At 46.2% G+C, this 21,101-nt stretch overlaps 8 protein-coding genes across 8 annotated transcripts; 3 read left to right on the forward strand and 5 right to left on the reverse strand.

Annotated features, from left to right (window-relative positions):
* Positions 1 to 1,631: 1,631 nt before the first annotated feature.
* I203_103698 (uncharacterized protein) lies at positions 1,632 to 3,384 on the forward strand (the record flags this gene model as incomplete). Its single annotated transcript, XM_019147506.1, has 5 exons — positions 1,632 to 1,807; positions 1,860 to 2,094; positions 2,148 to 2,250; positions 2,308 to 3,090; positions 3,143 to 3,384. The coding sequence occupies 5 exons, from the start codon at positions 1,632 to 1,634 to the stop codon at positions 3,382 to 3,384; spliced, it is 1,539 nt and encodes a 512-aa protein (XP_019003171.1).
* A 743-nt stretch (positions 3,385 to 4,127) lies between these two features.
* Positions 4,128 to 5,687, forward strand: I203_103699 (uncharacterized protein; the record flags this gene model as incomplete). Its single annotated transcript, XM_019147505.1, has 4 exons — positions 4,128 to 4,389; positions 4,434 to 5,368; positions 5,423 to 5,513; positions 5,581 to 5,687. The coding sequence occupies 4 exons, from the start codon at positions 4,128 to 4,130 to the stop codon at positions 5,685 to 5,687; spliced, it is 1,395 nt and encodes a 464-aa protein (XP_019003170.1).
* Positions 5,688 to 5,776: 89 nt separating this feature from the next.
* I203_103700 (uncharacterized protein) lies at positions 5,777 to 7,270 on the reverse strand (the record flags this gene model as incomplete). The annotated part of the gene is made up of 7 exons (XM_065517380.1): positions 5,777 to 5,980; positions 6,040 to 6,113; positions 6,168 to 6,486; positions 6,555 to 6,606; positions 6,669 to 6,719; positions 6,795 to 7,066; positions 7,139 to 7,270. 7 exons carry the CDS (start codon positions 7,268 to 7,270, stop codon positions 5,777 to 5,779), a joined length of 1,104 nt encoding a protein of 367 aa, XP_065374198.1.
* A 717-nt stretch (positions 7,271 to 7,987) lies between these two features.
* I203_103701 (uncharacterized protein) lies at positions 7,988 to 10,432 on the reverse strand (the record flags this gene model as incomplete). The annotated part of the gene is made up of 2 exons (XM_019147503.1): positions 7,988 to 9,187; positions 9,254 to 10,432. 2 exons carry the CDS (start codon positions 10,430 to 10,432, stop codon positions 7,988 to 7,990), a joined length of 2,379 nt encoding a protein of 792 aa, XP_019003168.1.
* A 916-nt stretch (positions 10,433 to 11,348) lies between these two features.
* On the reverse strand, positions 11,349 to 14,136 carry I203_103702 (uncharacterized protein; the record flags this gene model as incomplete). Its single annotated transcript, XM_065517381.1, has 15 exons — positions 11,349 to 11,497; positions 11,590 to 11,710; positions 11,767 to 11,781; positions 11,838 to 12,111; positions 12,170 to 12,178; positions 12,321 to 12,356; positions 12,408 to 12,456; positions 12,507 to 12,737; positions 12,790 to 12,826; positions 12,888 to 12,970; positions 13,053 to 13,262; positions 13,332 to 13,375; positions 13,445 to 13,605; positions 13,669 to 13,695; positions 13,777 to 14,136. The coding sequence occupies 15 exons, from the start codon at positions 14,134 to 14,136 to the stop codon at positions 11,349 to 11,351; spliced, it is 1,806 nt and encodes a 601-aa protein (XP_065374199.1).
* Positions 14,137 to 14,438: 302 nt separating this feature from the next.
* On the reverse strand, positions 14,439 to 17,397 carry I203_103703 (uncharacterized protein; the record flags this gene model as incomplete). Its single annotated transcript, XM_019147501.1, has 19 exons — positions 14,439 to 14,930; positions 14,987 to 15,153; positions 15,204 to 15,219; positions 15,281 to 15,404; positions 15,458 to 15,535; positions 15,591 to 15,664; positions 15,721 to 15,778; positions 15,842 to 16,063; positions 16,121 to 16,167; positions 16,228 to 16,291; positions 16,350 to 16,426; positions 16,479 to 16,562; positions 16,623 to 16,688; positions 16,750 to 16,809; positions 16,868 to 16,934; positions 16,995 to 17,002; positions 17,069 to 17,100; positions 17,166 to 17,186; positions 17,253 to 17,397. The coding sequence occupies 19 exons, from the start codon at positions 17,395 to 17,397 to the stop codon at positions 14,439 to 14,441; spliced, it is 1,902 nt and encodes a 633-aa protein (XP_019003166.1).
* A 365-nt stretch (positions 17,398 to 17,762) lies between these two features.
* I203_103704 (uncharacterized protein) lies at positions 17,763 to 18,997 on the forward strand (the record flags this gene model as incomplete). The annotated part of the gene is made up of 4 exons (XM_019147500.2): positions 17,763 to 17,812; positions 17,871 to 17,959; positions 18,025 to 18,871; positions 18,940 to 18,997. 4 exons carry the CDS (start codon positions 17,763 to 17,765, stop codon positions 18,995 to 18,997), a joined length of 1,044 nt encoding a protein of 347 aa, XP_019003165.2.
* Positions 18,998 to 19,383: 386 nt separating this feature from the next.
* On the reverse strand, positions 19,384 to 21,044 carry I203_103705 (uncharacterized protein; the record flags this gene model as incomplete). Its single annotated transcript, XM_019147499.1, has 5 exons — positions 19,384 to 19,458; positions 19,514 to 19,579; positions 19,640 to 20,453; positions 20,509 to 20,630; positions 20,823 to 21,044. 5 exons carry the CDS (start codon positions 21,042 to 21,044, stop codon positions 19,384 to 19,386), a joined length of 1,299 nt encoding a protein of 432 aa, XP_019003164.1.
* Positions 21,045 to 21,101: the final 57 nt, after the last annotated feature.

The raw sequence follows: 21,101 nt of genomic DNA on the forward strand, positions 1-21,101 counted from the left end.
CGAGTGTGAGATGTCGAGGGGAAAATGAACAGAAAAGATCGTTGAACGGTTGAGGATCGTGCTAGAAGATAATCTCGTCGGCAGGACCTTGTGTCGACTAATATGAATGGTCATCAGTCTAATCATGCAGTTACAGTGAATTTGAGATTAGTTGACGAGAATCTATCATACAATCGAGAAACTTCACAATCTTGGTGTAAGACCCTCACAATCCAATCGAGAAACCTCACAAATCGAGTTCTTATCTCCTCACTGATTCGCTCTAAAAACCTCATAGAGTCGTCATGAACTTCACGATTTCGAAATTACACATTCTAGGTACTAGAAACTTCCAATCATCTGTAGAAAACCTCGCACTTATCTCCAACATGTGATCAATTTATTCACGCGTTTTGACTTAATGTCGTGTAGCTGTTGTCTATCACTTCCTTTATTGAGATCACTCTGACTCGAATGGACTAGTTCGAGCCAACCTCTACCTCATCATCCGTTGAACGCAATTTGGTTGACGTCACTCCTATAACAATTGATTACCATCGAGGACTTCCGGCTTACCAACGGCCAGCGAGCTCAACAGCTTCAATTATTAACTCATTGGTGAGATTACCTTTCTGACGATAAGACAAACAGTAAGTAGATAATGTGCAAGATCGAGTACTCAGGCCTGGACAATTAATTGTGACAGCGAGGTGAGCGAACGGTTTAAGAGAACAGAGATGAATGCGAAGGTAAAGATGTTAATCGTTAGTCACAGCCTTGAGAGTCTAATGTCTATCAAAGGAATTGAATGAACGAAGTTGAATCATATCGACAATAAATCTATGGTCCACCGAAATCCCACTACATCATACTCATATCTCGAGGATTAAAATCCGTCTACTTCGTTGATAGGGTGCCTCACTGACATCGGACTGTTCCGCAGAGGTAATGAAAAGCTAGAACCTGTCGACAAGCTCAAGAGCTGACTTTATGAGAAATGTTTCGTTGTCTCTGTGATGATGCGCTTGCTAAAGGTATATCTTTACCACTGGTATTATGCTAAACAGCTGCTTTATGTCCTGGAATCCCTGATATCCTGCTACGATATAGTGAGACAGCATACCAGTGTACATACTGTATATCCGTGCAATCACATGAGCAGGTGTTTGCTGTCACAGGGTCATCGCTAACCGTGAAAACGTTATCCCTCTCGTGACACTCAATGCAGCAAGAGCTCAAGATATCGGGCTGCCCCGTGACAGGACGACCCCGCAGTCAGCAACGCGGCGCTCCGACGGTCCGGGGAGAAAAGGCGTCGTGCGTCGTACCTTGGACCTTGCAGTACGAAAATGACCTAAGAATAAACCTATCTTAGCATTCCTCGGAGATCGACATGATCTTCCCAGTCTTGGCATACCGTAGATTTGAATCGTCTTGCTGGCCCCACGGGCCGCCAAACTCAGATCAACATATCAAAAGTCACATGAACGTATTTCTGCCGGACCGCTTGATTTGCCGTGTCATGTCGATACCCATGAACGAGGGTGGATAGGTATATAGTGGACCTTTGCTCAAGGGGAATGCTCTTCCCCACTACATGCTCTGCATATCAATCCCCGTCACAACCGCCTTAAACAATATTTCCTTCAACAATGCATCCCGACGACAAAGATCTCGAGATCTCTCATATTGAAGGTGGACTCCACACCATCGATAAGAAGGGAGGAGATGCTATCGTCGCAGATACTGCTGCTGCCGACTATGTAGATTCTTCCATCATCATCACCGAGGAGGAGAATTTGCGACTTAGGAGAAAAATATACAAACAGTGAGTGACAAAAAGCCTGTCGTCAGTGATTAGCACTTACCAATTCCCGCAGCCTCCTCCCCGTAATGTGTGTGGCGTATATTACTCAATCCCTCGACAAAGGTACCTTGGGATCCGCTTCCATCATGGGCTGGCAGAAGGACGTCGGAGCTGTAGGCCAAGATTACGCTCTCACCTCGACTCTGCTCTGGGTTGGTATCATTTGTGGCGAACCGATTGTCAATCAGTTTGTCAGAAAGCTCCCGGTTGCTAAAGTGTTGGGTATCTCCATCGTCATCTGGTCTGCTGTGAGTTGCGGCGTTTCTCCGAACGATTGTCCACTGACTCCTTATTCCCACAGCTTGTCATGGGTTTGGCCTTTTCCCTTGACGTCAAGCCAGTTTTCGCTATCCGATTCTTGCTTGGTTTCTTCGAATCCTCGTTTTCACCTTGTTTAGTTGCGAGTGAGTAGTTTGACACCCGCCTTCGTCTTGTTGTCCTTTGCTAAACGATACACTCAGTTACCGTTCAATGGTTCACGGCACACGAGCAGACCCTCATCACGACCGTCTGGCAAGCCATGTTCGCCGCCGCAGGGTTCGCCAGCAACCTGATTGCCTACGGGTTCTACCAGCTCGGCGGAGACTCCAACGCCAAGACGAAAGGACTATACACCTGGCAGTGGATGACGGTGGTGATCGCACTCATCTCGTTCATCGCTGCTGTCATTGTACTTGTCTTCCTACCCGATACCCCTGTGCAAGCTAGATGGGCGACGAAGGAAGAGAAAGTCAAGTACGTCGAGCGTGTACGAACGAACGATCAAGGTATACAGCAGAAGGTATGGCGATCCGATCAAGCGCGAGAGGTCTTACGTGATCCATTGCCTTGGTTACTCTTTGGCATGATGTTCATCCAGTCGACCGTTGTCGGGGGGTTGAACACATTCAACAATCTGCTCATCAAAAACGCTTTCGGCTTCACGACTTCGCAGGCTCTGCTCCTCGCTTTGCCGCTAGCCGTTTTCCAAGTCATCTTGTACTTCTTGATTGGTTGGCTGGGCACTAAGACCAGACAGACGGTATACTGCATGGTCGGCTACGTCATGGTCAACATCGCGGGATCCATCGTGCTCATCACCGTCGCTCCATCTAGCAAGACCAAAGTAGGACTCCTCATCACTTTCTACCTGATGCAGTGCTGTCAAGCCACCAATCCATCCATGTATGCCATGTTGTCGAGAAATGTTGCCGGTCAGACCAAGAAGTCTGTGGTCTACGCCATATTTTTCGTCGGATGGGCAGGTAAGTACTCGTTGACATCTGTTTTGATCGAAGCTGATTCCTTTTCAAACAGGCGGAAATGCCCTGGGCCCTCAGCTTTTCCAAGCCAAATGGGCGTCAAGGTACATCAACTCGCTCTACATCCACATCGCCCTCTATTGCGCGTTCATCATCGATGTGCTTGTCATGCGATGGATCTGCGTCTCTAGGAACAAGAAGAGGGACGCATTGATGCAAGGACAGGTCAACGCGCATGCTCACGCTTTCGAGGACAAGACTGATTTACAGAATATCGAATTTAGGTATTCTTACTAGTCTGTACTTCGGGGGAAGTGCATGAGGCAATGGGTGTCTGGTCCAGTGGATGGGCCGGGGACAATTATCGGAACCGGTGTGGCTTAATTTGTACAATTAGGGGAGATTTCGAATCTTGTAGGAAATATCTTATTTAGCCAAAAACCGTATTTGACATATCTCAATCAACCAATTCTTGAAACATGTATTTGATTTAGTCAATTTCAGAGAATCTTGTGTTAGTAACGTAGGACACTGTTCCACGTGCTCGTCAATACGAAGATGATAATGGCTGCATAAAGTGGATGTGACATAGTGGAAAGATACCGTGCATACTACCGAGAAGCTTCACAAACTTTTTTTCTAGAAAACAAACGCCGAATTCTCGACATCTGTTTTTTTTTTGTTTTCGCATCGGATCGTCACACACCTCAGAGTATATAGCAAATGACTCTGAGGGGTAGGGGGTTCTCATAGTAAGGTGTGGGTGGGGGAGGTGGGTTTGAGTGGTATTTTAGTTGGTGTATGTTTCGATATTCAATGCATGTTGGATGACTGTTGTGGGTATGCTGTGTGAGAAGGAAGATGAGTGTCCGGGGGAGATGCAGATGCGATCGGGGAGGTCCGCGTTCCATCGCCCCGGCTCTTGATGACTTCATTGTCCATTCAACCGCCGTCAACCTTGTGATTTCTTTCAAGACAGTCGCGTCTGATCCGTTAACTGGACATTATTCGAGTACCCTAATCTACGCATGGCATACATCATGACCACCGATGAAAAGCCCAGAGTCGCTTACATATGGTCGCAGGAGCTTCAAGATGTATCCGATGACCTGCCTTCAAACATCGGTCGATCTAGCATGGTCCACGGATTGGTCAAAGCTTTGAACCTCCTCAACGATGATACCGCCGACAACCGACTCACAAATGGTGATGACAACCCAAACAGAGCAACTGTCTTCGCTCCTGATGAAGACCTGGGTTCGGAACAATGCTTGTTGAAATACCATGACCAGTCATACATAGGTGAATACCTCACAAAGTACTTATCGTCCGCTGATCCCTTCTAGACGCTCTCATGAAGTACCGAGCGACCTCACCTCCTTCCTACGACCCTACTGCTCCTCGAGATACACCCTCAACCTCCTCTCAACCTCCACCGGCTAAACGAGCAAGAACGAAGGGACCACACCCGCAAGAGTATCGAGATATGGACGTATACAATTTGTCGCATGATAATCCACCTTTCCCAAATTTACCTAGATATATCACCTTGGTCGCCGCGGCAACTTCTACCGCGTGTAGGCTGTTGGTCCAAGATGAAGCTGATTTTGTAATTTGCTGGGATGGCGGAAGACATCATGCGAAGAAGAGCGAGGCGGGAGGTTTCTGCTATGTTAATGATCTTGTTTTGGGTCTGTTGCTCTTGTCGAGAGAAGGGAAAGTACCTATACCTTCAAATAACGGTAGGAAGAAGACTAGACCACCTAGGATATTATATCTGGATTTGGATTTGCATTATTCAGATGGAGTATCATCAGCTTTCCATTCTACTAAAGAATACCCTGATCCCATGCCTCCAAAGAACCCTCCCAAACCACCTTCGGTGATGACTTTCTCAATTCACCACTCTGCGACAGGTTTCTATCCACCTGCAACACCTTGGGCGGAACTCGCCAATCCATGGTTACCTACCCCTTTCTCCCTATCTGTACCCCTCGCAGCATACCCTTCTTCGAAAACGTATAAAACCTTGTGGGAAGGATGCGTAGAACCAATAGTGAAAGAGTGGGATCCAGATTATATCGTCTTGCAATTAGGCTCAGACGGCCTGCCTGGTGATAGAGTAGGTCAGTTCGGCAACTGGTCGGTGGAAGAAGAAGGTGGAATGAAATGGTGTATCGAGAAAGTAAAAAAATGGGGCAAGAAAACTTGTGTAACAGGTGGTGGGGGTTATAATCATCCGAATACAGCCAGAGCGTGGGCTGCCGTCACTGCTTCGCTGGTAAGTTGAATAATACATTTTCATATCATTTTCGATTGACCTAATGTCAAACAGCTCGACCGTCCGACAAACGGCGAAACGCCTATACCTCACCATGAGCATTTCGAAGAATACGCTCACTCATTCACCATGGAAGTCCCTCAAGGTAAGCTGCTCTTTCATGATCTTCAAGGGCTTATTTAGACGTATACTAAGTCGTTTGAAACTTTCAGGACATATGGAAGATCAGAACAAGCAGAAATATCTGGATCACGCATGTGAGGATTTCGGTTACATATCAACTAGAATAAAAGATATCGTAGCTTCGATTCTACGTTAGATGCATTTTTTGATGATTAAGCGCGTAATGTTCTCTATCTCGACTCCTTCTTCTCTTCCACTTCAGTTCGATGAGAATATCGCCTTCCACTATGCCCACTTCTTAGCTTGCTCATCACACCAGTTCCATACCTCCTCGATCTTCTTGTCATCTTGCAAATCGGGTCTGGCAATACCGACTTTCCTATACGGTACGAGGTATTCTCCGCTGATCCATCTCGCATCGTATTCCGGGATGGTAGCTGCCCATACTTGATTGACAGCGCCTATAGCAGGAGTGCGAGTAATGACAGGCTATCCAAGCATACAAGATCAGAATTATGCTTCATGATGAAGTACAGAACATGACTCACGGCAAGCCAAGGTGCATACTTGATGATAGAAGGTGTCAGAGATAGATGACGAGCCAAATTTGTAGCCACCATACCTATATCAGATAGTCGTCAGCTTGACCACGGGTCACAATTGCAGGAAGACTTACCTGGATGAACAGCTACACTAATCAATCTACCTTGTCTACCATAAGTATTATGAAGATATTTCGCCAAAGCTATATCACCCCATTTGGATTGACCATACTCTACCCATCTCATCTTCTCGTGTTTACCTTGTCTAGGCTGATGACCATCTTTGATGATTGGGTCGGAAGTATCCCGAACGACCGATCTGAAATCCACACCTCCCTTTGGTGCACCGCCGTGTCCTGCTGAAGACGTTAGAATTACTCGGCTGGGTTGGGCAGGAGGCGAAGATAGGAGTAATGGTAGGAGGAGATTGATCAATCGGTGGTGGCCTAGTACCTGATTAAATAGATAACGTCAGGATGGGATGACTCAGTTGAATGTCAGTAGTAACGAAGATTGCTCACGTTGGTACCGAATTGTAATGTGTATCCTTGTTTGGTGTATAATCCCTCGGGACTGTGCAAAACTCCTTTGATTAAACTTCTGATGATCCCTCAAGATGGTTGAACGGTACCCACGAAGCCATCACACCAGCATTGGCGAATAGCACGTCCAATTTCTCCTCTTTCCTATTAAACAAACAAACACAGGTTAGTGATAAATTATTTTCTTCATATAGCCGTTCATCCAGTATCTTCACTCACTTTAAAAATTCCTGGGCACATTGTTCAACACTTTGCAGATCCGATAAATCCAGTTTGATAAACTCCACTGTCCCATTCTTGCTTTTACGAAATTGGTCTTTGGGGTAAGTAAACCCAGTTAATGAATTTATACCTCCTTTCTTGATATTTTCAATCGCTTCCTTGGCTAATCCCTCGTTCCTACATGCTATATACACTTTCGCACCTGCATTGTAAAATGATAGAGCCGTTGCGTAGCCTGTCCCACTATTTCCTCCTGTGACTAATACCACCTAAACACAATGGAAACCCAAATCAGCCTTGATTTGCTCAAAACGAGAGAATTAGGGATTGAAAAGGCTCACGTTACCACTTTGATCGGGTATATCATCTATGGACCACTTGGGTCGGACCCAGAAGAAAACTGGGAATCCTGAATGGACGATCAAGTCGAGTTGAAACCATATCCAAGTGAAGATGGTTGAGAGGAATCCCATTGTTTTCGGTTGTTGGGTGGTGCGTTATGATCGAGTGAGTCGAAAGAAAGATACAGATTGTTTGGTGCGACCTTCTTTTCCTTTTCTTCCAGGGTTGTTTTGCAAGTATTTGCTTGGTAGATGGATTATCGATGTGAACGAGTGTCACCTACTTGAGACTTGATACAGCCCAATAAATCATTGAAATCCATCCAGGTGATTCATTTCTTATTTCCAGGTTCGATTTCATCACAAACGTCATAGGCGGTCTGCAATTCCAACGGAACTGATTGGTACCCTGCCTGATTCACGCGTTTGACTTTTCACGCAAGCTGATCACCATGTAGACATGATCGTATTCATATTCATATTCATATTCATTTCTTCGTGTCAGATATATATCTATCCCTTGATCAGGAAACATAAACGTGGATATACGCAACGTGATCATATATAACCCCAAGAAAGTAAATCATCAAGCTCTGTATAACGTGTGATGTAAAATATATGTAAAACAATGAAATCTCGTCGGTTCTTTCGTACCAAAAAACCAAAAAACCAAAAAACCAAAAAACCAAAAAACCATGATGATGGATCTTCTCTCTGTCCTCTTCTGCTCCTATAGTTGCCGCATCAAGCAGCAGTCCAGTCCGATCTGATCTAATCCGAATTATTTTCCAATCGTTGCATTTCCTGTTCGTCGTGTAATTCCTTCTTTTGTCCAATCTACCATCCAAATCATTTAGTCCCTCCAAGAAGTTCCAACAATTTCTCAGCAGCACCCAACACTTCAGCATCTTTCTCTTCCTTCTTATCATTTCCACTTTGTTTCCTGGCCAAAACGGCATTATCAGGTGTGATGGCTACTCCCTCACTCATGGTCGATGAGAACGAAAAACTTCTCGCGAAACCTGGCGTCTTCATTTCACTTCGTTCTTCCTCTTTATCCTTAGTTAGCTTACGCGCCGAGGGAGTCTCAAGGACAGCAGCGCTTTGAGATCGGGAGAAGGAGTCTTTGTGTCTGAATGAAGTGGCAGGTCGATGGCGACCACCATCAAGTCGAGCTCGCTTAGACGCGGTTTGCGATGTAAGAGGTAAAGAATGTTTGAGAGGAGTTTTACCGATAGGAGTGCTTTGTCGATTCTCAGAAGGGATATTCGGGTTGATAGATCCAAGCACACCGCTGGAAGATCCTTTGATTGATCGAGGTTGAAGAGGACCGCCGTTGTTGCCAGGCTTGGACGACCAGTACTTGCCTTTGGTTCTTGGTACAGAGGCAAGAATGTCGAGGGAGGTGGCACGTCCTAAAGTGTTCGTAGGAGCGTTCAGCATCCTGTCAAGACCCATTGGTCCACCACTATTACCGAGAGGTTTTCGTTTAGGGGTCTCTTCCTCATCCTCATCTACCTCTTCACTCTCATCGTCACCAGCGAGCTCGGACAGATCCATGGATGGAGGATCGCTAGGCATGAGAGCGAGTATCTCTCTTATCCTTTCTTGTCCTTCCCCTTGTATCATACCTTCTCCAGTAATTCGTTGGGTAGATCGCTTCCTACTATCCCCGAATCCGCTCTCTCTCTCTTGGAGAATCTCGTCGAGAGATCTGCTATTGGCTCTCTTGGGAAGAGGGGTGATAGCGTCTTGAGTGGTGTACATTCTACCGGAAGAAGTGGGAGTGGGAGTGGGTAAATGGGCTTTTAGCTCAGGATGTTGAGCAAAGAACATGTCCCGAGTAAGATCACCAACGCTGATGGATCGTACCACAGCGGACTTCTCTTCGGGAGGAGGTTGAAGGCCGGATATACAAGAGAGAGGAACCGGTCGCCATTTCCCTGTGACGGGATCGAATGTGCCTCGGTTGGATCGAGATGGAGGGGGAGGTTCGACAGGAGCACCTTCGCGAAGGTATCGTTTTTCCTCTTGTCTTCGGTTTTGGAACTAACGCGGGAAAGTGAGTCAATACGCGTCATTCGTTATTGCTATAATGGGCTCGAGCCAACTTACCCAAACTGTGATATGCTTCGTCTTGACACCCAGCCAAGCTCCTAATCGCTGTCTCTCATATTTGCTAGGACTCTTGGAAATGCTCCAGAGTACCTCCAACGCTTCCAACTCTCTCTTGGTGAATCTCCTTCTAATCTTGTTCCCTTTGCCATCATCTGTATCCTTTACCGGAGTTTGGTTCGGCCCCTGCTCTCCTCCGGGCACTTCACCAAGAACATAATCCCAAGGGTTCCAACTGGGAGCGCCTTGACGTCCACTCCTCTTGTTCTCTGATTCCGGTTCACCCTCCTCGGAAGGGACTGGATCTTTACGTGTATATGCGGTAGGGTAAGCGCCAGGGAATGGAGCAGGAGGTTGGATTCCTGAGAGATCGATTGGAGTAGGAGACGATGGAGTAGGGGAAGGGGAGAAGGACATGTGCGTGCGACCTCTAGTCCCAGAACGAGGGAGGGAAGACGATCGATGGGAATCGACGGACGGTGAGTACCTTGTACTAGTGGCTGACCTGTTAGAGATAGTGTAAGATCCGGACTTGGGTAAAGAGTTCATAGGTAAGGTGGGGGTCGAGATGGATCCTCCCATAGTACGCGCTGGTAATGTTGAGACGGGTGTGCGCATTGGAGTGATATTTGACGCGTTGGAATAGCCAACGTTGAAGGTGTGGTTGATGGGAGTGTCAAGAGGGGTACCGTGAGGAGGATGTATCTTTTTCCTGCCCGAGGATGATAGAGCGATTGAGCCGGACGGACGAGGACAAGGAGTTTGATGAAGGCGGGATGGAGGATGAGAACCGTTCTCGTTCTGATGATACTTTTCCTCAAAGGCCAGAGCAGAGGAAAGAGGTTGACCGTTCTTCTGATGATGAGAAGACGCCCCGTTGGTCTGAGGAGTCATCATCATGTGAGGTTGAGGAGCGGTGAATATCTGATGACCCATCATTGACCCATTAGATTGAGAAGAGAGGGATTGCAAAGGCTGGCGCATCCGGGGCTGAACGGGTGTGACGAGATTGGGATCTTGTCTGGCGTGTAATGGTGGGATCGTTGATGGTGTTGGAGGTAATTGAGTGGTGGTCTTGGGAGTAGCGTGGATATCACGAATGGGAGGTAAGGTGAATTTCATGTTCTCTTTATCCTGTCCTTCCTCTGGAGAAGGGAGGGATGGAATGGGATACGACATGTTGAATGATCGGTTCGTTGGAAGAATGAATGAACGAAGCAGATAGACTTGAAGATGAAGAGGCTGTGTGGAGTGGACAAGATACGATCAGAACTGTTCAGGACGCGTTGTCAGGAAAATGGGGAATAATCAATCAATCAATCAATTCAGACTCACCACTGATCCTAGTTTATCATGAGAATTCAATCAATGTTTGTCAGGAAGAAAGGGATCAAGATGGATGATTGGGTTGAAGGGGTGTATGGATGGATCTCAGGATGGATATATGAACAGACGAGTACAAGAACGAAGAGGATGACGAAGTTGCAAATTATGGAGAGGGATTGAGATTACCGGGTGATATTGAAAAGAGTGAGAGTGTAGATGAGTGAACTTTAAAGATGAACATTAAATACGATATGCGATCTGTGCATCACCAAATCATCAAATCATCATAATCCCATAATCCCATGATACCATACAGTACAGTATAAAAAGATCAAAGCTACACGCGTCTGACACTCCTGTCACTTTGATTTTCCATGAAAACTACTGTATACCATCATACCCTAGGATCCCATCGGTTGGTCACACTCACACACTCACAGCCCAGCTCCATGCTTTTTTTAAGGGTACACCTCACGTTCACAGCACAGTAACGTTAGCATTTCAACTTTCAACGTAAACACTCAAACCCCCCTTCAATTCAGAATCATTACTAAATTGTAATGTACCAAGGGAGTCGTGTAGTCGTGTACCCTACAAATCTGGACTACGAATCTGTCATATCAACCAACTTTGTACAGAGCATATATCACACACGTCAATCAACCCTGTTTCATCGTTTCATCTCCACGTATACATACATTTATACTCATAAATCACACACATGGCTGACCATGCATCCGAGCATAGATGCATTAGGATCACAGGGGTTTTATACCAACCTTTCCTCCTTCTCATTTTCAGACGCGGGCACAAAACTATCACCTAGGCCCACCACCTCCCATACCGCTTTACCGTCAATCTTATCAAACGTCACTTTGAAAGGTTCCTTGACCGTCAATTCACTCTGTCGATGAAGACCTGTGCGAGGGATATTCCCGATATTAGCGGGACTTTCTCAGAATCCTCCAAACAAGGCTCGAGAGCATCCGTTAGATAGTCAACACACTAACCTTCTATCTGATCCACTCGATCACGTGTAGTATCCAAATCTTCATCAAAGTTATCTTCGGATACCACTTGCTGAGCTGCTCTCAGCAACAACAATGAATCCGGTCTGACGTGGTGATTAAGCTAAACATGATAGTCAGTAAAATCATTCTGCGAAACCTCTCTCATACACCACTCACATCTATCGAGACGACCTGTGGACTCAAAAGAGTCAGCTAGGAAAATAATAAACAGGCATGATCTAGCTTACGTGATAGTGATCAAGCTCATTCAAGAAATCAGTCCTCGTCATGATCCTCCTTGCAGCTTCATACGTCACGTAGGGTAAGTGGACATCTGCACTCGACGGTTCAGCTGCAGGTGGTGTAACGTTGACACTGCTGTTTGAGGTCTCCCCTTCAGCAGATTCTTCCGCTATTGGAAGGTCATTATCAGTGGGAGAGGTGACCTCTGGCTCTACGAGCGGGTAGGCAGAAAGAGGGGGTATCATCTTGGCGAGATGGCGCAGGAGTAACCATGAACAGCTATGTCGTGGCATCAGTCACATCATCGTATGAGTTCCAGTACGTGGAGTGAACTTACCTTGCCCATCTGTGTTCGACACCAACAACAAAAGAGGTCAGCTGTACTCATTGACACATACCAAGTAGCTGAGATACTGACTTCTGCTCGTCCCTGTCGATCAAAACCATCAGTAAATTTCAATTGCACACAATGTATATCAATAACTCACATCACATCATCGTCGTGCTCAGGTATAAGTCCGATCCTACGTATTCTACGTCAGCTACGTTCACATCTCATGGGTAACTCAGCTCACTTTGATAACAACCATTGTTTCTCCCCTTCAACCATCTGCTCCGCTTCCTCTACCTCACCGACATCAGCTAAACACTCTTCACAAAGTGTGTCAACTCACCTATCATATCATCCGCTCTGGCTACTCTAGCTAGATAACTTGTCCTTCCACCCACAAGCTCATAAACCCTTTTCAGCACATCATCCTCTTCCACATCTCTCTGTAGACCTCTATTCGTCAGAGCTTGAGCTCTCAGATGTCGAAGCGCTTTGAGTGATTCGGAAGCCGACAGGTCGTATACACTGAGGATCCTCATCCGAGATGCATTCTTCTTCATCATGTCGAGGCACCCTGACACAAGAGTATTAGCTGTACCGATCACCCTTTCATTTGGTGGACTTACAGAAATCATCAGTAGAGAAAATCATAGTCATGATCCCCTATCAAAGCCTCTTCTGTCAGCCGATTTGGGATTGCAGTAAAGGCTATCTGGCAGCTCACTCCTTCTGCCCAAGCTTCCGCTCGCTGTTGTAGTTGATGCAGTAACCCATGTCCTTCATCGGTATTAGGAAACAGGTGTATATCTACGGTTGAAGTCATATATGTATATATATATATCATCATCTGAAATCTCCCCGATAAGGAAGGAAGGTAGGAAAAACTCACTGTTAAAAGCCAATACCAAAGGTCTCTTATTCTTTCTCGCATATCTCAAAGCTACCTTCTCCAATTTATTCAATGCTCTCTCGACGTCTAAAGCCGGTCCTCCGTTTCTCGGATCTGCCCTAGAAAATAAAGATCCCTGCCAATCTTCGTAGAAATCGAAATCTAGGGCTTTTCCTAAACGTAATCTGAAAACTTCAAGATCGGGATGAGCTAAAACAGACATCAGATGATTATCAGCATAACGATTCAAGATTATTCAGGAAGAGGAGGAGGACTCACCTTCACAGAATGATACTCCATCCGCATTGATCTTTCGCATAGCACTGAAGAAATTCGCCAAAGTATAAGCTGAAAGATCATAAGACTTCACACACAAGCTGGCTGCTGCTCACTCTAAGATCATCGTACCCTTTCCAGTCCCCTTGGATCCTATGACGAGATAATATCCACCTTTCTCTTCTCCACTTACTATCCTATCTATAAGGGACTGTTCTCGACGATGAATATGAGATGAGTTGGGAGCGTGCAGAGTAGAAAGCTCCAATGCGGGATCCTAAATCCAACTTCATATCAGAGACGAGCATTTGAAATAGTCAGAGATTGGGGCATCACTCACATATCCAGGTTCGAAAGCTCTCATGATCTGTCAAATATCCATCCAATCGGTACGATTAATACAACCGCATTTGTGACAGAGACAGACGAGGAATAATTGCTGACATACCCTGTGCAGCACATGAGCCTTATACCATTCCAAGTATCCTACACCAGCAGCGAACACCATTCCCAGCCCTACAACCGTAGTCAACGCAGCCTGAAATGAAGCGCTCGAAGACCATTGTTCCCAAAATCCCTTCCTATCTGAGTTACGTCTGGGCGGCGTATCAGTGAGATTATCGGAGGGCCCAACAGGAGGTTGAGGGACGGGTGGGTTAGGCCATTGGGGAATATCTAACCTGACTGATGTACCAGAGAGAGTACGGATGGGTGGGAAGGGGTATTTCGGTTGAAGGAGAAAGGAATGATTGGTAGGTGATGTCAGACGAATGGGGTTGGGCTCTGACACCGGACGATAGCGGAGCATCTTGGCTGCACTGTGGCGTATCATCATGGTGCTTTGGGAGGACGGGAGGACGGGCTGCCCAGTCCAACGTGTCGCTCGAATCTAGTGGGAAGACGAGATGATCATGCAGCTGGGAAGTTGAGAGAGGTTTAACGCCAAGATGCGAAATGGGTAGTGGACTTGGTCAGTGGAGACCCCGCATTGCTATGTTGACAAAAGACAGATAGAACAAGATAATCTTATCATGCATGGATGTAAGTGGTGGAGATGATACAACAGACAAACGATATGCGATACAACTATACAACCCACAATCATACGCCTCAGCCCTTCTTGAGCCAATCCAACATTGTCCCTTTTTTATCTTTCCCTTTCTGCGCGGCATTGTTACCAGTACCCTTCTTCTCCAACTTGGCTTTCTTCACAGGCGAGCTCCTACCAGCTTCGTTGATAGCTTCTTTGTTCAAACACCAATCTATATGCTCGTTCAGCCCGGAGTTCGACGTACCGGGTCCCAAAGCTTTATTGCATATCGGACAAACTGGTCCAAGTAGATGTGCTGATTTATCCGATTCAGACGATTTTCGTTTACCCAAAATCGATGTCGGAGGTGGTGTACCTATGTCGCTCGGTATGGGAGAATCGACGACATCATCGCTGTCTTCGGCCGTCATGTCGAATACCTCAGCTTCGTCTTCCCTCTCCATCCTCGCGAGCTCATTGTCGTCATCCACGTCGATGAGTATGGGCGTTGTGGGACGGGATCGTCCAGCTTCAGTCGAGTTGGCACGCTTTTTGCTGGGCGATGTGAAGAACTATAGACAAGATGTCAGCTAAGCGTACACTGGCAAGTGTGTGCCGAATAGCTCACCCCTTTGATCCCCTTATCAGCTACAGTCATATCTTTCAGTGTGGATAAGCGTATTCCCAACAACCGAATTCGAACAGGTAATTCCCTTTTCATCAATTCCAAAGCTATCGGCAATATGTCTTTACTGGTTGAAATGAATTTGCCAACAGATTTTGCTCGGGTTTTGTCTTTCAAAGCTTGTCAGCTTTCATCTGCCAAATTGACTGAATGAACTCACTTTCATACGTATGGAGCTTCGCATTATCCGTTTGTCAGCAAGATTGACCATTCATGCCGTGTCCTAAATCAACTTACCTTGTACTTCACGGTGACGGTCTTGCCCGCATATTGCAATCTCTCTAGATCTTTCTCAAGTTCTTCAGCGATACTCGTAAGCTCATTCAATATGTCCTCGTCGTCCGTCTTATCGCGGAAAGTCCTAAACAAGTGATGTCAATTATATGCACTAGAAATGGGTCTGTAGTTACTCACCTCTCTACTCCCACGCTCTTACGTTCTTCCCTTTTCCCCGGTGCGACGTTATTATCGGCTATTCCAAGGTATGCCTTGCTACATCGAGATATCAGTGTCAATCCGTCAGTCGCGTGAGATACGCTTGACTTACCATAACCCACGAAATCCAAACCAGTGATCCATGGCCAGCAACTCAGCTCGATGAGTGAAGATATCACCGCAAGTCTACGACTCGTTTATCAGCTGAATGAATTTGAAAACCAATTTCACTGCTAGCTTACCTCTACGCCTAGACCTTCTAAACACCTCTCCGTCACCCTACCAAATCCTGGTATTTTCCTGTAGACATACGAGCGTCAGCATATCCCTTTCACCTTCTTGATCAATATCGGTTCTGCCTACCTGACCGGTAAATCCCTCATGAACCTCGTTATGACCGTCCTCTCAAATTCCATCACATACTGTCCATTAGGTTTATTCTTGTCCGAGCAAATCTTCGCTAACATCCTATTCGGTGCGATACCGGCCGACATTGTAAGTTGGGTTTTCGCTTCCACTTCGGCTCGCATTTGGGATACCACTTCGGCTGCGGTCATATTGTTGGCGTTCATATATGGTGTGATACTATGTGACCGGACATGTCAGCTAGTTGAACGACACGGAGAGACATAAAAGACATACTTGAGATAACCTTCATCCAGACTGGCCATCATCAGATTCTCATCGTACTGTTGAGCAATGACAATGTGAGCGTGGATCATTCAGGTTGAGATCCATGGGAAACTCACCTGAAGGAGAACTTTCCGTACAGCTTTGGAAGCTGCGATATACAGATCGAAATGCATCTCGGTACTGATATTATCGCAGTGGTCAACAATCGTACCTTTTTCAAACCTGGGATATCACTCACAGGGTGATGTGTGGACATAGTTTCTTGGCTATGAACCCAGCCATACCAGATCTACAACCGTATTTTCTAGCTTCGTACTATTTCCCATGTGTGAGCTTCAATACGAGATACAACCAACATGTAGCTTACCGAAGCTGTCGTCAGAACTCCTCGACCTACTCCGAACGCTTTTCCCTTCAATGAAGGATCACGTTGGACCTCTACCGAAGCGTACTGTATAAACCATAATCAGCTTGTTGAACTGAGATGCCCGATATTGATAGAACAGCTTACGAAAGCATCCATATCACAGTGAACGATCACTTGTGATAAATCTCTGGTAGCTTCCACTTCGACCAGCTGCATAGCAAAGTCAGCTATTTCAGCTGTACATCGACTAAATGGCCTACAGTCGACTCACTATCCTTTCAGCTTCACTTTCCAATCTAGGTACATCAGCCATCTTCATGAGCTCGTCTCGCTAAGTGCTATTCGTCAGCTGATTAGATACCAACGGCGGTCCTTTCAACTAAGCTCACTTTCGCTTGGTACCACTCGATCTTCTCGGTCAGTTCTTTGTCTTTCCTGACTTGGTTAAGATAGTATCTGGAATTGGAATTTTATCAATATGGAAATCTCTCTTCTATCCGTTAAACATGTACGCACTTTGATCCCTGCGAATTGATATCAAGGCTATCTCAGTTCGAGTCCTGATATTACGCAGAATATTGATGACTCACCTTTGAAGCTTCAGCGATGATCCGGTTGATGTCTGTTCATTTCGCATCGACTGACACATCAGCTTAGTGAAGGAAATTTGCGACCTATCGAGCTAACCTGTCTGATCTCTCATCAATCCTAGTACGATTCTGCAAATCAGCATGTGTCCACATACTGGACTAGACTGCGTGAATACCTACTTACCAGCTTTACCAACACTTGGACCAGCTAGACTCCTCTCAAAGCTCCTCTGTCTAGCTTCTGCAGCAGCTATCGCAGCCTTCTCCTCCTCTGACATCTCCACTTCGGGTCTAGCCTTGCCCTTGTCCTTGTCTGGAGAGGGCGGCATGGTACGTCATATGCGAGTCATCAGACTGAATGGTATGGGAAATGAGGATAGGAGACGAGGAGGGAGCTGCACAAAAATTGTTGATGTTTGATTAGATCTGATCCATCTGACGCGTGGTTGATCGTGAATGTGATGGTGATGATCGGTTATTCGCGTATGACCGGAGTGGTCGATCACCATACACCATACACCATACACCATACACCATACGCCATACGCCAGGAGGGGGATGATGGATCAGCAATCAGATCTACCGTCTTGGTTGTTTTCTCATAAACGCTCATCCATATCTCCAAAGCTCTCCCATACTGACTTTGCCTTGGTTGAGCACTTGTTTTTCACGACCTGCACCCTTCCCTCTCACGATGAATTCTACCCTACCTCCGTTCCTTCAAGCTACGTCCGGGGCTTTAGGGTGAGTAACCGGTATTCTATCTCGCAACGGACCATTACTCACCTATATCCCTGTTCAGCTCTGCAGTGGGGAATGCTATCGTCTACCCACTCGATCTCGCTACGACCCGTATGCAGAACAACGCGAGGAGACCACACCACGAACGATGTAAGCTGGCTCTCCAATGTGCAAAGTGTAACGAGCCAAGTTGATCTGACGATTGTTCCTTCCAGTAAATCTCAGAGACACCCTCAGTCATCTATTATCTCACAATGATTACCTCTCCGAAATCTACTCCGGTATAGGTGCAGATACGCTCTCAACCTTGTTATCGAATTTCATCTATTTCTATACCTACACATCACTCCAAAAGGGATTGCACGTATGGCATACTCGACATCCGATCATCCCTCCCCAAAACACTCATCAACATGGAAGTGTATCCTCCTCGCCAGCTGGGATAGGTGGATTGGCAAGTAAAGCTTCCGAAATTTTACCTAAACCATCCCAGCCTACCGCACTGGAAGAACTTTTGATTGGTATATTAAGTGGATTGATCTCCAAGGGAATCACATTACCAATTTCGACAGTCTGCGTAAGACAACAAATCGAAAATGATACCTACACCGATACCGACGAGAAAGATACAAAAAAAGATATGACACTATTAGAAACGTTATCTACGATCTATCAAGAATCGGGAATACAAGGTTTATTCTCAGGATTAAAACCTACCATCCCCCTAACACTCTTACCCTCTTTAACGTTATACATACATACCGTCTTAGTCAGATTACTCTTACCGGCAAGACATCGTACACATCCACCAGCAGGGTTGACATTCCTCTTGGGCGCGGTGTCCAATGCATTGGCGACCATCCCCTTGTACCCTCTAGTATTGATCAAAGTCTTAAGTCAGTCGGGGAGGGATAAAGGTAAAAACAAACATAAATTAGGTATGTTAGAAACTTTGGTAAAGATTATCAAAAGAGGTGGGATCAGAACTTTGTATACTGGTTTAGAAGGTCAATTGGTCAAAGGTTTGGTACAACAGGGTGTGATGATGCTGGTTAAACAGAGGTGAGTATTCACACAAGTGACGGTCTATATGCAATATTATCGCTCACCCATTTTGATGCTTTGATCAGAGTCGAGCAAGGGGTCATCAAAGCGTACAAAGCTCGATCTCATGCTGACACAGCTTAAGTAGGCTACGCCAACCTCCCCAAATCTCACTTCGTGGACTATCTTTCCTCCTTGTCATTCCCTTGAACCCTGTCTCCATTCTCCGTTCACCCGATCGGCATCCTTTTATCATCACCCGTCATTCCTCCTTTGTATGACTCTGAGTCTCTCGCGTTACTTATAATCGGAAGACCCATATTTTCCAAATGTACCAATCCAATAATCATGCAACATGTATCCTGTATAATTCAAGGGAATGCCAGCCTAAGTATAATAATTTTGCATGATGCACCCTCTACAAGACAATCGGTACCCTTTTGTGTCTATAAGTTGAGTTCGTCACTGTCACAACGCAAATTACCAAGGTTAGTAACTCATCATTCTTGTATAGTGGTAGGTTCTTTTACTCACGCATAGGGTAAGACATTCACGTTTCCGACAGCTACAACGGTAGGTTTGGCCTTGAGTAACTCAGAAGCGGCCTGTGAAAAGTATCGTCAACTCATTGTCCCACACACAGAGGCTAGATCTACTCACCTTGGAGACGGAAGAAGCGGAAACACCAGAGAACGATTCAGACTTGACTTCACCACCAGCGAAGAGCTATAGATACACCGTCAGTGAATTATACAAGGATCGAACGCGATTCGAAGTATCACTCACAGCAGGACCGACGTGAGCGACGAGGCCTTCAAGAGTTTCCGAAGCAGTGGCATCAGCGAAAGTAGCCTTGGCAACTGCTCGCTTGATCTCTTCGTCTTTGGCAGCTGAACCTGCCGATTTGATGATCTGGGCGACTTCTTTGGCGAGACCGGCGAGTTGAGGGGAAGTAGGAGCGGAGACGACGACGCCGAAGAGAGCGGCATCAGAGTAAGGAAGGAGGAATGCCTTGGCCGATCCACCTGGTACTTTGTCGGCAGCTTGAGCTAAAGGTGAAGTACCTGGGGTCCATTTGAGCGAAGATTCACCACCTAACAGTTGTTTCAACACTTTCAATTCGGGAGTAGCGGGCGAAGAAGTTCCGTAAGCGATAACCAAAGTTGGTAAAGCAGTTGGAGGAGCGTGGATATCGAGTGGGATTCTAGCTTCACCACCGTAATACGATGTTTTGCTGGTGTTCAATCCAGATGATCCAGGTTGAGATGATCCAGAACCGAAAGCAGATGATACCACTTGCGATAATGATTCTGTTGAGATACCGGATCCGATCACAGCTACGTTTGATTTGGAGAATGCACCTTGAGCGTATGATTTGACATCGTCGATGGTGACTGGGTAATGAGGGGAGGCGTAAAGGGCGTTACCCAATCCTTTTCTGAAAGCGAGTTTGTGTGCAGCGTCGAGAGCGAGTGTGATAGGAGATGATTGAGCAGCGATGGCTTCGCTTTGAACGACTGGGAGAACGAGTTCTTTGAGCTCGTGGCCGTAGAACTGGGAGGAAGAGAGGACAGAGGTGAGGACGGAGAGGAAGTGTTCCCTGGGTTATAAGAGATTAGCCAACGCCTCTGATTCTCCACCCAAGCCGTACTCACTCGTCACCACGGAGGAACTCAGCAGTGAGGAAGATATGTTCTCTTGAAAGAGCAGAAGACAAAACACCGCCGTATAACTCTGTCTCTCTAACTGTCTTCAAGGATGAACCGTTGGCGGTAGCCTATATCAATATTTTGTGATTAGCATATCTTCCCCTCTACAACCTCTATTTGAATGCTTCTTGCCGCCCATTTGATGGTAGTCATCCGTCCCAACTTCCGCAAATCATCCTCGTCTACATCTTTCCCAAAAGACAACCTAATCCACGTTCATCCGCCCATTTCCCAATTAAAGCACAATGTTTCCAACCCACCTTGAAAGCGAAATTCTTCAACACATGAGCTACACCGGGAGTGCTCTCAAATCGGGAACCGGCTTTGATGGCCACCGTCAAACTTGAGGTTGCTGCTGGACCTTTGTTTTCGAAACCGATCACACTGACACCACCTGCCGAGGAAGCCTTTGAGGAGACTAATCTCCTCAAGGCTGTTTTGAGGGCGGATTGACCCCTTGGTAACTTGGCGAGGGAGTACATCGGGGAAGAGGGAGAGTGACAAGAGTGATGATGAGGATGTAAGAGTAGAGATGAGAA

The sequence above is a fragment of the Kwoniella mangroviensis genome, assembly GCF_000507465.2.
Source record: "Kwoniella mangroviensis CBS 8507 chromosome 1 map unlocalized Ctg01, whole genome shotgun sequence".
NCBI classification, from domain to species: domain Eukaryota; kingdom Fungi; phylum Basidiomycota; class Tremellomycetes; order Tremellales; family Cryptococcaceae; genus Kwoniella; species Kwoniella mangrovensis.